Below are 13,852 nucleotides of genomic sequence, written 5' to 3'. Positions count from 1 at the left end.
TCTCTCATTTCCATGTTATGTTATCCAGTAGGACTTCGTGAATACAGGAATGAATGAAATAATGAATTAACGAATGAAAGAGTGACTGAATGCATACTCAAATGAAGAGTGAAATTTGACTTCAATTATCACAGTGAGAGTAGAGAGATGATCACTGCACTGCCCCGCCATGGTTACAACAATACATGCTCACTTGTCCAAGGCCACAAATACTTGCTGTTGGGCAAGTAACATGCAAGTGCAATGTGCAACATGCTAACAAGATGACGACCTTGTTATTTGCCATTTTTCCCCCATTTCCCAGGTCACGATGCACTCTCCTGGAATATATCGAGATCATCCAACCATGAAAGGAAAGGAAAGAACATCCGTTTCATCACCCAAGCACCTTGAACCACAACAATGCACTTGCTAGGCAAAATGAGTAAACCTGTCTTCCCTGATATACATTTTCAATTCCTGTACTTTTATCTTTTTTTTTTAAAGTAGGTTCCATTCCTAGGAGCCTGTTGATGCATGGTTTGCGGAAACATTCTATTTCATCGAAAAAGAAAGAGAAGACTCAAATTCCCATGATAAATCGGAAGGGGGCTAAGCCAACATGCAGCCCTGTGAAATTGAATCGAAATGGCTCTCTGAGATGTCAAATGTCCATTGACCGTAAATTACCCCTGGGACAAAAAATCTCTTCAAAAAATTGAAGAAGACCATACCACAAAGTGAAGAAATTTTAGGCAAAATCGGACAGGCATGAAGTAAAGATGGTCATGGGAGTAAATATGTTTGATTGTATCATCTGATATAGTGTTATTTCATGGACTCTGGTGCAGTTATAAACTGGTATACCTTTTGTAAATAAAGCATATACAAAGCAACCGAAAACCCAGTTTTTTACCTGCATCTCAGTCCTTCAGTGGAAGTTGGTAGGCAATTCCTCTTGCATTTGGTAAAATACCCATGTTAAACAAGAGACCCAGGGGTCTTTCGTTCACCTGAGTCTTGCAAGTTAACCATCCACACTTTTTGCAGACTATCAATACCCAAGAAGAGCATAGCAAACTTGGGAGGATGCTTCAAGGGCCTTCTATCAAAAAGATGCTCATGGCGCTTTTAGGCTACAAGGTTAAGAAAAGGAAGATCTGTCGAGAGCAAGCCAAAAGTACACTCACAAATTATATGTACACTGTGTTTACTCAGAGCATTTTTTTAAAGGACAAGTTCACCTTCATAGACATGTGGGTTGAGTGAATGCAGCAATATTAGTAGAACACATCAGTGAGAGTTTGAACAAAATCGGACAATCCTTTAAAAAGTTATGAATTTTTGAAGTTTCTGCTCAGTCACGGCTGGATGAAAAGACTACTAAAGCTTGTGATGTCACATGAGTACAACAATATAAAGAAAGAATAAAGAAAATTCAACATATTTCCATTTTTCTCGCATAACAAAAGAACACTCGACTTCTCTCTTTCAGAAGGCAGGGGGAATAATATTACCCTTAACATACGTCAGTAGCAAGTCGAAGAAATGTGTACCTTACTCAAAAAGTAAAGTTTTGTGAAATTCTCTTTATATTTTCCGTATATAGTTGTACGCATGTGACATCATATACTGTAGTAGTCTCCTCATCCAGCAGTGACTGCGCAGATACTTAAAATATTCGTAACTTTTGAACGGATTGTCCAATTTTGCTCAAACTTTCACTGATGTGTTCTACCAATATTGCTGCATTCTCTCAATCCTTATGTATATGAAGGTGGACTTGTCCTTTAAGATTCCCTAATTTAGATGTTCTGGGCCTCATCTTGGAGTCCCCAGAGTGGGCATCCTGTCCATTTATATAAATATTTATTTCATCCTTCTAACGACCCTACTTTCCAAGTTTGCTGAAAATCTGGCCATGCATTTTCAAGAAGTTGATAATGTGAAAATTTGGCCCAAACCTGAAAATCCTCCAATCTTCTGCCATTCTTCATGACATGAAAAGGGTCACGTGCTAATACCCACTTCGGTTCATGCAAGGAGGTTACAAGAACGGTTCCTTTGGTTCACATCCTGCACCGACACGTGGAATTGAGGGTTCCACGCACCCTGCCACATGAGCAAGTGGTGGAGAGCATACTCACATTGTACCAGGCAAAAAGAACAAAAAATTGACAGCAAACAAGCCAAAAGGTTTATGTTTTTCTGCCAGTGTAAACTGCAAATCCAAAGATCGACTTGTCATCTTTTTTTTTTTTTTTTTTTTTTTTGGAGGGGGGGATCATATTTTTTGCATATTTTTTTTTTGCCAGTGCAAATGGGCATCCTGTTGCATATTGTAGGAGGTAGGAGATGGGCAATCACACGGATACGTTTTCAACCGCCATGGACAATTCCATTGCAGTAATTCCTTTAATTCATTACGCTCTGAATTATTGATGGGAAAAGAACAATGACGTGACAGCCACTGGAGTCCTATTATCTCCCTCTCCTGGAGAGCACCAACCCCGACAAAGCACGTAATTTATTAAAAATGACTAAGTGCTGATATCCATTATTCCTGCCTCATCGCCGTGCACGGCTTTCTGACTTGACTACCAGCAGTTTGCGCCGCCTCCACCAGCGCCGCCGTTCCTGGCGCACTGGGAATAAACTTGGGTGCGCATTCTCACAAGAAAATGAACCAACAAAAGTGATGAACATATCTAACATCACACACATACCCTTTACACACAAAGAGCCCAGACATTCATATAACATATTTCCTTTTTCTTGTCATGATTTTTTATACAAGACTACCACCATACACTTTACCGAAAAGGGCATTCATTATCAGCTTAGAAACTGCAGGGACACAAGCTGAATCAATAGATTGGTGGTGTACTGATGTCTTTCTAATTCTTGGCTAATGATTCGTCCACATCCCATGCTACTATATATATATCAAGACTGCTCACATTTCTAGCACCATGGTCATAAATTGGTCAACTACTTGAACAATGATACACACTTGCATGTATGTATAAAATGTACACATTCATGCGTGTGTTATCTGTTCTATAAAGCCTAATTGAATGTCCAGAATCTTTATATTCGTAGACTTCTATAAATCTGCAAAGCTAAACAATACATCCTTGTGTGCATGTGTGCATACATGCATGCACCATACATATACAAAAATATAGGTAATGGTATACATGTATGCACTCTCCAGTAGTCTCTGCCTCTGTCATTCAAAAGGATTTGATGGCTTTTTGTTCTTCTCCGTTCCACTGATTGTGCAGATATCAAGATTTTTACAATGACAATTCCTTTTCACGCTTCACTAGACAGATTCTCGCTCAGGCAGCAGGAGAGGCACACAAAAACTTGCATCACTGAAATATTGATCATTCACAGAGTAATGGAGGCAAATAGCCCCAGATGACTGGAATTGCTTGCAAACACAGCTCAAAGCAAAATGATCATCCCGACCCATAAATTCTCCATTGATTTCTTCTCCTTTTTTTTCTGTTCATATCATGGGGAAACCACCATGGAGGGGGCCATCCATCCTACCTCACCTACATTCAAAAACTAAAACCTAAAGACAAAAACAAAAATCAAACAAATGGGTCGGGAGCTGGATGCAACAACCATGACACTTTCATGGTTGCTAGTAAAACGTGACAGCATGATGTGGCAATATAAATTTAATGGCAAATGTGAAGTTCTGTCAAATTTTCCATAAACTTGACGTCAATACAAAGATGCTGGTATGCGGGACTACTATGGATTTCAAACACTTTTTCATAGAAAGCTCAAGGTCAAAAGTGGAAAGCCTAATTGAAACATTTACAGAATGAGGTACAAATGTACAATGATTTACCAGTACTTGTGGTTATTTACGTGTACATCACAGCTATTAATAATACTTCTGTAAAACATATTCTAAACTTTCAGTCAACTTTTCAAAACATATTATATTGTAAAACTGGGCAATCATGTTTGTAAGCAATATCTCCTGTAAAAATGACCTATTTACATATTGACTTTTCCTTTTTGATTTGATAAAAATGATATCTATAGAATATGATTATCATAGACTATAGAATGTAAAGAGCATTATTCAGGAATGTCAGCCACATTAGGTCACAAAAATTTCCAAAAGTTCTTCATCACAATAAATGTATCTTGTTCTTCATTCTCATCACACGATGGTTATATTTGATATGCTCTCCTCTAAGAACAAATGCACTGACTGAGATTGATCTAAGCATAAATCTTAACAAACAAAAGCTCCTTTCTCAGTAAAACTCATCTAATGGAAACTTGAAGTGGAGTCAAGTACATACAGGTACAGTCTGTTTAATTCCATGCAGACTTTATCCATATGGTGACAATGACATACAGACAATTTGTATCATGTGTCTTAAAATGATGAAAAAGTCAGGCCACCGCCATGTTTATACCATGGAAGAATCTATACAGTACTTCAGTTAAGTGATGGTGATGACAAAACTCCCAAAAGCTATCGCCTCATTTCTACCAACACTGCAAGCTCTATTACAATTCGGTTTACATACATTTCAAAAGCAATCAAACAAAGAAATTGCATTCCATTACAACAGCGACTTGCCTTGATTCAATACCTCTTATTTTACTTGGGTTAAAAAAAAACACACAAAAACCATCATGGGATCTCTTTGCTACTCATTGGCGTCTATATGTAGCTAACAAAGGAAGAAAATCTGACAAGATTGTAGGCAAGTAAATACTGTGCCAAAGAGGGGTGGGGGGGGGGGGGAGAGAAAAGTATGGGAGAGTGCTGACAGATACATAATCTACCGCTGTTAACATTGTGCTGGACTTGGTAATTATCATAAGAACAATTGGAGCTGCAAATTGATGAGGATGTCACATGTGGACAAGGACTTTCTCCACTCGATGCAATATGAGGTGATTGTGCCTGCAATGTGATGCCATGACATTACCTTGCAAACAGATATTGATGGGCGTGAAGAGTGATAACGAGAAATTTCCTATCAAGTATTGATGCTTTTATCTGTTTATATATTTGCTTGTTTTGGCAGGCAAAGCTGAACCATGGGTATTTTCACTCCAATCTTAACAAAAGCTTAATGCCAAATTTGAAATCTGGCCTGTGAAATGCAAAGTTTGGGTTTGTGTTTGAACTGAAATAAATGACATAGACAAATGACTGAGTACATAAATATAAACTCATGCATGAAATATAAATAAAGCAGAGAAATAAAGAATATCAATGTCATCATGAAAAAATGCAAGCCTGATTCAGAGAGAAAAAAGAAAATATGATTATTACCTTAAAGGACAAGTTCACCTTCATAAACATAAGGATTGAGAAAATGCAACAATATTAGTAGAACACATCAGTGAAAGTTTGAGGAAAATTGGACAATCGATGCAAAAGTTATGAATTTTTTAAATTTTTGTGTTGGAACCGCTGGATGAGGAGACTACTACAGCTTGTGAGTCATATGCGTACAACAGTATAAAGAAAATATAAAAGAAAATTCAACATATTTTCACTTTTTTCGCATAATAAAAGAGCAATTGACTTTCTAAAGGCAGGGGGAATAATATTACCCATAACATTTATCGGTAACGAGTCAGGGGAATATGTACTTTTTTCAAAAGATGGAATTTTGTGAAATTCTCTTTATATTTTCCTTATATTGTTGTACGCATGTGACATCTAAGTTATTCATACACTGCAGTAGTCTTCTCATCCAGCGGGTACTGCACAAAAACTTCAAAAATTCATAACTTTTGAACGGATTGTCTGATTTTCCTCAAACTTTCAGTGATGTGTTCTACTAATATTGCTACATTCTCTCAATCCTTATGTTTATGAAGGTGAACTTGTCCTTTAATACATAAAGAAATAAGAAATATTAAAAACATAGAGAAATAAGACATATCAAGGCCTGCCACCCAGATAAAATTCCTCATCAATACACTCAATGGTATTAGGAACAGATGACATAGAGAGGAATGTTCACCTCCCATGTGCATTATCTGGATAACTCGCATCCACCAACACTGATAATACTAGTAACACACTGGACTGGACTACAGCTCATCAACCTGTGTATTTACTACAGTGGAAGGCTATACCTTTAAAGGTCCTGTTTACCTTTGGGAGCAGTGATTTTAAAAAATGTTTAAGATATCACATTTGATGCACATGTGTAGGTCTATTGTGTCACAAAACATCCTACCTTATAAAATTTTCACAATAAAGCCTAAAATATAAGGAGATATCAGTATTTTTCTCAATAAACCATGACGGTAGACGGTTTAGCCTGGAAACATTTTTATTATAATCATTGTTCACATTTTGTGCATTCAACAATACTTAACAATAACATCAATAATACGGATTCAAATTTTTACAGTGGTTGTTTCTATCCCTAACTCACATTTTAGAATCATTTTAAAGCACTAATACTGGGTTTTTGTTTCATCTGCAAATGGTAAATTATGCCTTTGACATCTTTGTATGTCTTGTTGTTTTTATGTAGTTGTTGGGTGAATGTTGTTGTTGTATTTTTTTTTTTTTTTTTTTTTGGGGGGGAGCTTTTTTTAAGAGGGAAATCCAGTAAGAATCCATCATACTACGACACAGATTACCCCATTGTCCCTTTCACTCCCATTACCATTTTCTGGCAAAAACTATACAGAAGTATCCATGTCTGATATGGGTGAGAACAGGGCCATGTGTCCACTATTGACTCTGTACGATAAAAACAAATGGCCGACGCAAACAAAGACAGCACACAAGAATGCATATTATGGACCATTGTGTGTTGTGTGTAGACCTGCACATTGTAGCACTTCTCTGTACACTGCACGAAAAGTTCAAATTCTACTAAACAAACATGGGGAAAGCTCCATATCAAGGTTCTATCCTGCAAAATGTGTGTATGGTTAATGGCATTTGATAGGTGTAATGTTGCATGCTGCCAATGTTCATTCATTATACGAGACACTCATACATGTAGTAAAATTACTTTTGAATGTCATCAAGTGTCCGCTTCCTGTGAGGTTGGGCATTTTTTCGCTTCCCCGTTTGGGTACACTGGATGTGAAACCACAAGCTCTTTCATACATTACAACCAACTACTACCCTTCTGCACCGAGATATTGCAGCTCCCTCCCTTCGTAGAGGGAAGTAGTGCTCTAGTCTCATTCTTTAAAGGGAACGCAAACCCAAAGAGCAATGTGGATTGAGTGAAAGCAGCGACATTAGTAGAATATATCAGTGAAAGTTTGAGGAAAATCGGACAATCGATGCAATAGTTAAGGATTTTTTGAAGAAAAATCCACAAAATTCATTTTCATGAAATTAAAAATCTCCACCAACTTGATACTGACATATGTTAGGGTAGCAATTATTCCCCCTGCTTTCTGAAAGCGGCTTAGTCAAGTGCTCTTTCATAATGCTAGAAAAGTGAATTTTTGTTGAATTTTCTTTATATTTTCTTTGTATTCTTGTCCACTCATTTGTCATAAACCTCTAGTAGTCTCCTCATCCAGCGGTTCCAATACCAAAATTTAAAAAATTCATAACTTTTTGCATCGATTGTCTGATTTTCCTCAAACTTTCATTGATGTTTTCTACTAATGTTGCTGCTTTCACTCAATCCACATTGCTCTTTTGGTTTGCTTTCCCTTTAATACTGGGAAATACAATTTGTATCACAACATTAAAATCTGTGATACTGACTGGCCCATTCAGGCTTAAAAAAAAACCAAGTAAACAAGCAAATCTGCCACAGTTATGCACACAAGCAACTTGCTCACCAATCTCCTGCATGCACCTTCAGCTTTCACATTTTGCAAACAAAAACCTGGCAGGCTCACAGCACATATCCTGTGTGGCCTTGGGGAATATTTTAAACATATAATGGAGTGAAATTGCATGACAAAAATCATGATATCTCTACAGTGAGGACCCTCACTGCAAGTCAATATAAAGTGAGCAAACTTTGATCAGATTTAGAAAACTTGCATTCCAGTTTACAAGTTTTCACAGCATTGTCGGTTTTTTTTGTTTTGTTTTGTTTTGTTTTGTTTTTTGTTTTTAAATTGGAGGCTTCTGGCAGAGTCGCCAAGCAACTTTCACCACAATGTCAGGATTTTTCATTGTCTTTATATGAATGGCCACACTGACGCTTTCAGATTTCCAAGTCTGTTTGTCTGTTTGTTTGTTTGTTTGTTTGTTTGTTTGTTTGTTTGTTTGTTTCAATAGGAGAAGGGGACTACCTTGTAAAATATGTTTTGTGCAGAGTATTATATCTCCTGATCTTCCTCAAGGTGCTTTGCTAAAGTTTAGGATCATGGTTCGAAACATCTGATGGCAACATGATGGCCATAACAAGTATTAACCTGAGTATTCAAATGGAATTAATCCTGAACTGCTCCTGAGCTTTTGTCATTGTCAATCTACTGTTAAAAACCCTTTGTGGTTTGAACGTCAACAAGCAGTGCTAATTTGAAGAAGAAGAAAGAAAAAAAAAAAACCTCGGCTTGAATGTTCGATATACCAGCACATGTTGAAAACTCACCTCCAACACCACTCTGAAAGCAATCAAAGCAATTTGCAACACAAAACATCTGTGCAGTTGCAAAAAGGATTTACCAAAAGATTGCAATGCATTATAGGACAAATCTGTATCAGTTAAAACATACAAAAAAAAAATGTACATGTCTAAGATGAACAGGACTCAATAAATTCCTTCCCCATATAATGTAGCAATCATTAAAGGACAAGTTCACCTTCATAGACATGTGGATTAAATGAATGCAACAATATTAATAGAACACATCAGCAAAAGTTTGAGAAAAATCGGACAATCTGTTTAAAAGTTATGAATTTGTAAAGTTTCGGCTCAGTCACTGCTGGATGAAAAGACTACTACAGCGTGTGATGTCACATGTGTACAACGATATAAAGAAAATATAAAGAAAATTCAACATATTTTCATTTTTCTTGCATAACAAAAGAACACTTGACTTCCCTCTTTCAGAAGGCAAGGGGGAATAATATTACCCTTAACATACGTCAGTGTCGAGTCGAGGAAATGTGGACTTTTTTCAAAAAGTAAAATGTTGTGAAATTCTCTTTATATTTTCCTTATATTGTTGTACGCATGTGACATCATACACTGCAGTAGTCTTCTCATCCAGCAGTGACGGTGCAGATACTTTAAAAATTCATAACCTTTGAACGGATTGTCTGATTTCCCCCAAACTTTCACTGACGTGTTCTACTAATATTGCTGCATTCTCTCAATCCACATGTATATGAATGTGAACTTGTCCTTATTGATTATATTGTCATATGGAAAAGAGGCACACTGAAACGACATAACTGGAAATAAAGTCTTTTCACATCACGTTCAGCACAAATACTGACCCATTTACACAAACATAAAACATAACTAATGGGGCTATGCAATGCAGTGTCAGCATGTTCACAGACATTGTCTGTAATGGAATGTACTGTCTCATCAACGGCGACAAATGCTTGTGATGAAGTGATGACCATCAATGTGTCGCTTCTGTCCAATATGGCGGCAAATGAGAGCTCGAACAGCAGCTGTGGTCATGCGACTGTCACATTCAATATAGGACGGTGGTGCTCATACCTCTATAATGGCTTCAGATATAAAGTTTGGGGTACACTGGAACAACACAGCATCACAGACTCTACTTCTTTTGCTTGTTTGTTTTTGTTTTGCTTTTGTTTTGTTTCTCACAACTTACATCAATCAGCACTCAGGAAAGTGACTGCCCAACTTTTCAGGCAAGGGCCCTTCTTTCTATATGATACAATGTACTCTCTCAACAGCAAGCTTTGACTGTTGTGGGCAAAAGAGAACGCACACACTGCTGGGCCTTGTGTGAGCATTTCCATTCTGTTTTGCAGCACGAAAACACCCATTGATAAAAGTCTTTCACACTGGCCTTCCTTCTAAGAGCCTTGGAGTGGACAGTCATATATTCCTAATGGAAACATCTTTGTCAGATAAAGGGTTATAACTCTAATCATAAAATCAGTAAATATGTGCATACATAGATGTATACATTATATATACTCCATATACATGTATCCACAAACATATCCAAAAATTAAAAACTTCAGTTTCATCTGAAGGATTGTTTTTTCGCCCTCTCTAGTTATTATCACATATCTCTTACACATCTACAATTCAGATAGCAGAACATATACCTTTAGACCCTTTACCTTCCATTATCTTTAAAGCGTGAAAGATGCCATGCCTTGAGCATTTCTTAAACGTGAACGTCTCGATTACACTCTCGACGCATCTCGACGAGAGATGGCTACATGATTTGGGAATGCGAAATCTTACGACACTGCTGCCGCTTACCGTCTGTGGCAAGGGGGGCTGAACCATGAGGGGAACAGAGGAGTGGAGGGGGTAAGGCACCATGAAGAGTCCAGCATCCATGTTTCCCGGTGGGATACCAAGCATGCGAGGGACGGAGGATGAAGGGGTCCCCGCTGGCAGGTGGGAGGGGACACCGGTGGTGGTAAGGGGGGAGAGGAGCGCACCGTCCTTTCCCACAGACTGGATGGGGTGGATGGGGATGAGATCTGTGTGGTAGAAGGCAGGGTCTGCAGACTGCCACATGGCCGGGCGACGAGCAGCAAGAAAAGACAGAGAGAGAGCGCAAGCAAGCTACGTGGGGGAGGGGTGTCCAGCACAGGCGGAGTTGTAGGCAGGAGCTGGTTGATGCACCGCTGGCGATGCGACTGCTGCTGGCTGGCGAGTGCTGGGGATCCAACACACGTGTGTACACCGCTTCTGTCGTGTCCAACCCCCCTTGCCTACATATTCATGTGGCTATGCAGATAAACAAGACAGACTCACACACACTCACACACACACACACACACACACACACACATTCATCCACATGGCCAATCAAATCTTCCACGCCTCATTGGTCCTCGCCACTCATCCATCCACATGGCCTTTCTAACACTCATTTGCATATCAGAGCTCATCTGAATACCAATCAAGCACAACCTGTAGCCTGGCTCCACTTCACTGCACACAGCAGCGGGGCATATCCTGTTGTAGAAAACCCTCGTGCGAGGTAAGGGAGGGGCATTAATCATTCATCATGACAAGAGAGAGACATCCTATCTACTACTACTCAACATACTAATATGAGTGAGAGCTTTGAGACAGGCATCTACTGACTACTTTGTGGCTTTTAATATGTTGCAGTAAAACTTTAGTGGGGGGGGGGGACCAAAAAGAACAAATAACCTCTAGCCCCACTGGGGGAGAGTCTGCTAATCCCTGTCTACCATCATCACATGGGGCACAGAGCATCTGTTGCCACTATATGAATATTTGATAACAGAAACTCTATGCCTGCATAAATACCTGAGTGCAGGAACAAAGGACCAAAGTCGGCAAATAACATCCTCTTCAGTTTCACATCCATGCCAATTCTCCACATGGTTCCATCACAAATCTGCTGTGCATACTGGCGTCAAGCTGATAGAAACTCAATGAGTGTGTGTGTGTGTGTGTTAATTGTGTGTGTGGTCAAATAAGGAAAGCTGTACTACACGCTGGTCCATAGTATCACAAAGGTAACCCCAGCTAATGCATGGGAATATACCCATATGGTTCAGGTTTGCTAAGAACAATATGTATCATATTCATGCCATTTTGCTTCTTACACATGACTCAAAATACAGTGAACTTTAAAAACAAAACAAAAAAACACACACAAAAACACTAAAAAAGCAAAAAACAAATGCAAACATTTCCTGAAGCAAATAACATCATGGCATAGTGAATAAAAAGTAAAGAAATTTAAATTAGAAAAAGAATGAGTTCTAGAGATTATGGAGCCAACAGCATACCTTGCTCGAATATACCAAGAAATGTTTATGACAATTTTCCATTGAGGTAACCTTCTTTCAAATAGGAATACCAGTTCCGAGTGTGTAACACAAACTTTCTCCACAACCACATCATCCCTGAGTTGATAAGCCCTCATATCTTACTTGGCATATATGCTGTAAAAGATGCTATTTCCACGAGGGTTGAATTTGTGCAAATTTTGCAAATCTGTGTTGGTAGCAAATTCAACAACACGCTATTAAAATATCAGTACCGAACAGGCATTAGTGCACTTACAATAACCTCGGGGTCAAATCACAAAAACAACATCTCATGAAAATATGTGACCTCCTCATTTGCAAAAATATCTGTACATGAAAATAAAAAGCTTTGAAGTATTCAAAAACCTCCTAACTCAATTTTGAATATCAGAAATACCAATTCAAGTTTTTAAACACTGCAATCATTTGTCATCCAAAACAATGAATCTATGACATCGACACGGACCTTATTTTGTGACAATGCTGCGAAAATGAAAAAGTCTTTTCGCTCTATTAAAAATGAATGATTTTTGAAGTACCAAATCTTTTCAAGCGAAGGACGATTTATCAATATTTTTTAGAGTTCCATTTGGTCATTAGAATAGAGCTTGTACTCAATATCATTGAATTATGCAAGATGACTCTTCAGATGTGGAGATATTGGTGAAAATTACAGATTAATTGCCATATTCATGACCTTCCCAAAACCCAAAGCACCTCTTCTAAATAATGACTTTTGATTGTCACAACAATCTCTTGAGGCTTTGGTTGTCTTGCGCCAATAAGTTTGACCTTAACCACTTGACCTTTGACCACTGCTCTTTAACATGTTATGCTACTTGTTTTTGATACTCCAAACCAAGTTCTGCTCATATACAGTGTTGTGACAGAATTCATGCATGAAGTATAATCATTCACACCACAGATATTTGAATCAATTCTTTTTATTTGTCCTGCTATTTGACCTCTGACATTTAACAATTCACGGCAACAACTATATTGATTTCAAGTCATAATCTCCGCTGGCACTGAGTTTGACTTAGGCCCTACAATATATTCACCCCAATTTCTAATTCGATTGCCTTCTGTGTGAAAATTGAGCTATAATTGCACCACTGAATGAGAAAATCTAACAATCATCAATCAGCTCTGTATGTATTAATAGTGTAAAGCACATATAATACCAAACTTAAGAGGACAAGGCAGCATAAAAGTCTTCACGACACTAGAATGACCTCTGCACTCTTCTTTAAAAGCAGTGATTCTTCTCCAACTGAAGTCACAATTGGCATTTTTGGGGGGTTGTTGGAAGCCAACACTCTGTATACATGTGCTATATAGTGCAGCAGTAGCTCTAAATGGATTACCACCTTCTTGAAGACATCATGTCACCTCTACGTCATATAGACTTCCATGGAGAAAAATTAAACAGATCAGAAAAGGCTTTGCTATAACCTGACATCAAATAGAAAGTTGTGGAATTTTGAAATTTCATCGGCTTTCACAAAGAGTTTACAAAGAGTAAAACTAGCCAAAACCACTAATGAGCCCTTAAAATTGATGTTACTATTTAAAAAAAAAAAAAAAAAAAAAAAAAAAAAAAAAAAATATATATATATATATATATATATATATATATTCATGTAAATTTAAGTCACACATATCAATGAGCAGACAAACTGACATCATAACCTTACTTCCACCTTGGCATTAGAGGTGAAGGTATCTCATTTCTCATTTCGTCCCTCTCTAAAACTGTGCTCTTCATATCAAAAGAAAACCTTATCTTCAAAGGACAAATCTTGAATATAATAATAATAATAATAATAATAATAATAATAATAATAATAATAATAATAATAATAATAATAATAATAATAATAAAAATATGATTTACATTTACAGTTAAGTCTG

General features: G+C 37.7%; 1 protein-coding gene across 2 annotated transcripts in view; it reads right to left on the bottom strand.

The window, feature by feature from the left end:
* Positions 1–13,852, bottom strand: part of LOC139737071 (nucleolysin TIAR-like) — a 57,836-nt gene that overhangs the window by 12,176 nt on the left and 31,808 nt on the right. The window contains exon 1 of one of the 2 annotated variants that reach the window (XM_071647750.1): positions 10,401–10,774. The exons of the other annotated variant lie outside the window; for it this stretch is intronic. Coding sequence (XP_071503851.1) covers positions 10,401–10,664 — 264 coding nt within the window. The 5' untranslated portion in view covers positions 10,665–10,774. Of the gene's footprint in view, positions 1–10,400; positions 10,775–13,852 lie in introns of those variants that run through there. 2 annotated transcript variants of the gene reach the window in all.

This window comes from Diadema antillarum, unplaced genomic scaffold, assembly GCF_040938485.1.
Source record: "Diadema antillarum isolate AM-2024a unplaced genomic scaffold, OU_Dant_1.0 seq00000679_RagTag, whole genome shotgun sequence".
Classification (NCBI taxonomy): Eukaryota; Metazoa; Echinodermata; class Echinoidea; order Diadematoida; family Diadematidae; genus Diadema; species Diadema antillarum.
Note: the sequence above shows the minus strand (reverse complement) of the source record. Positions and strands in the feature narration are given on the sequence as shown.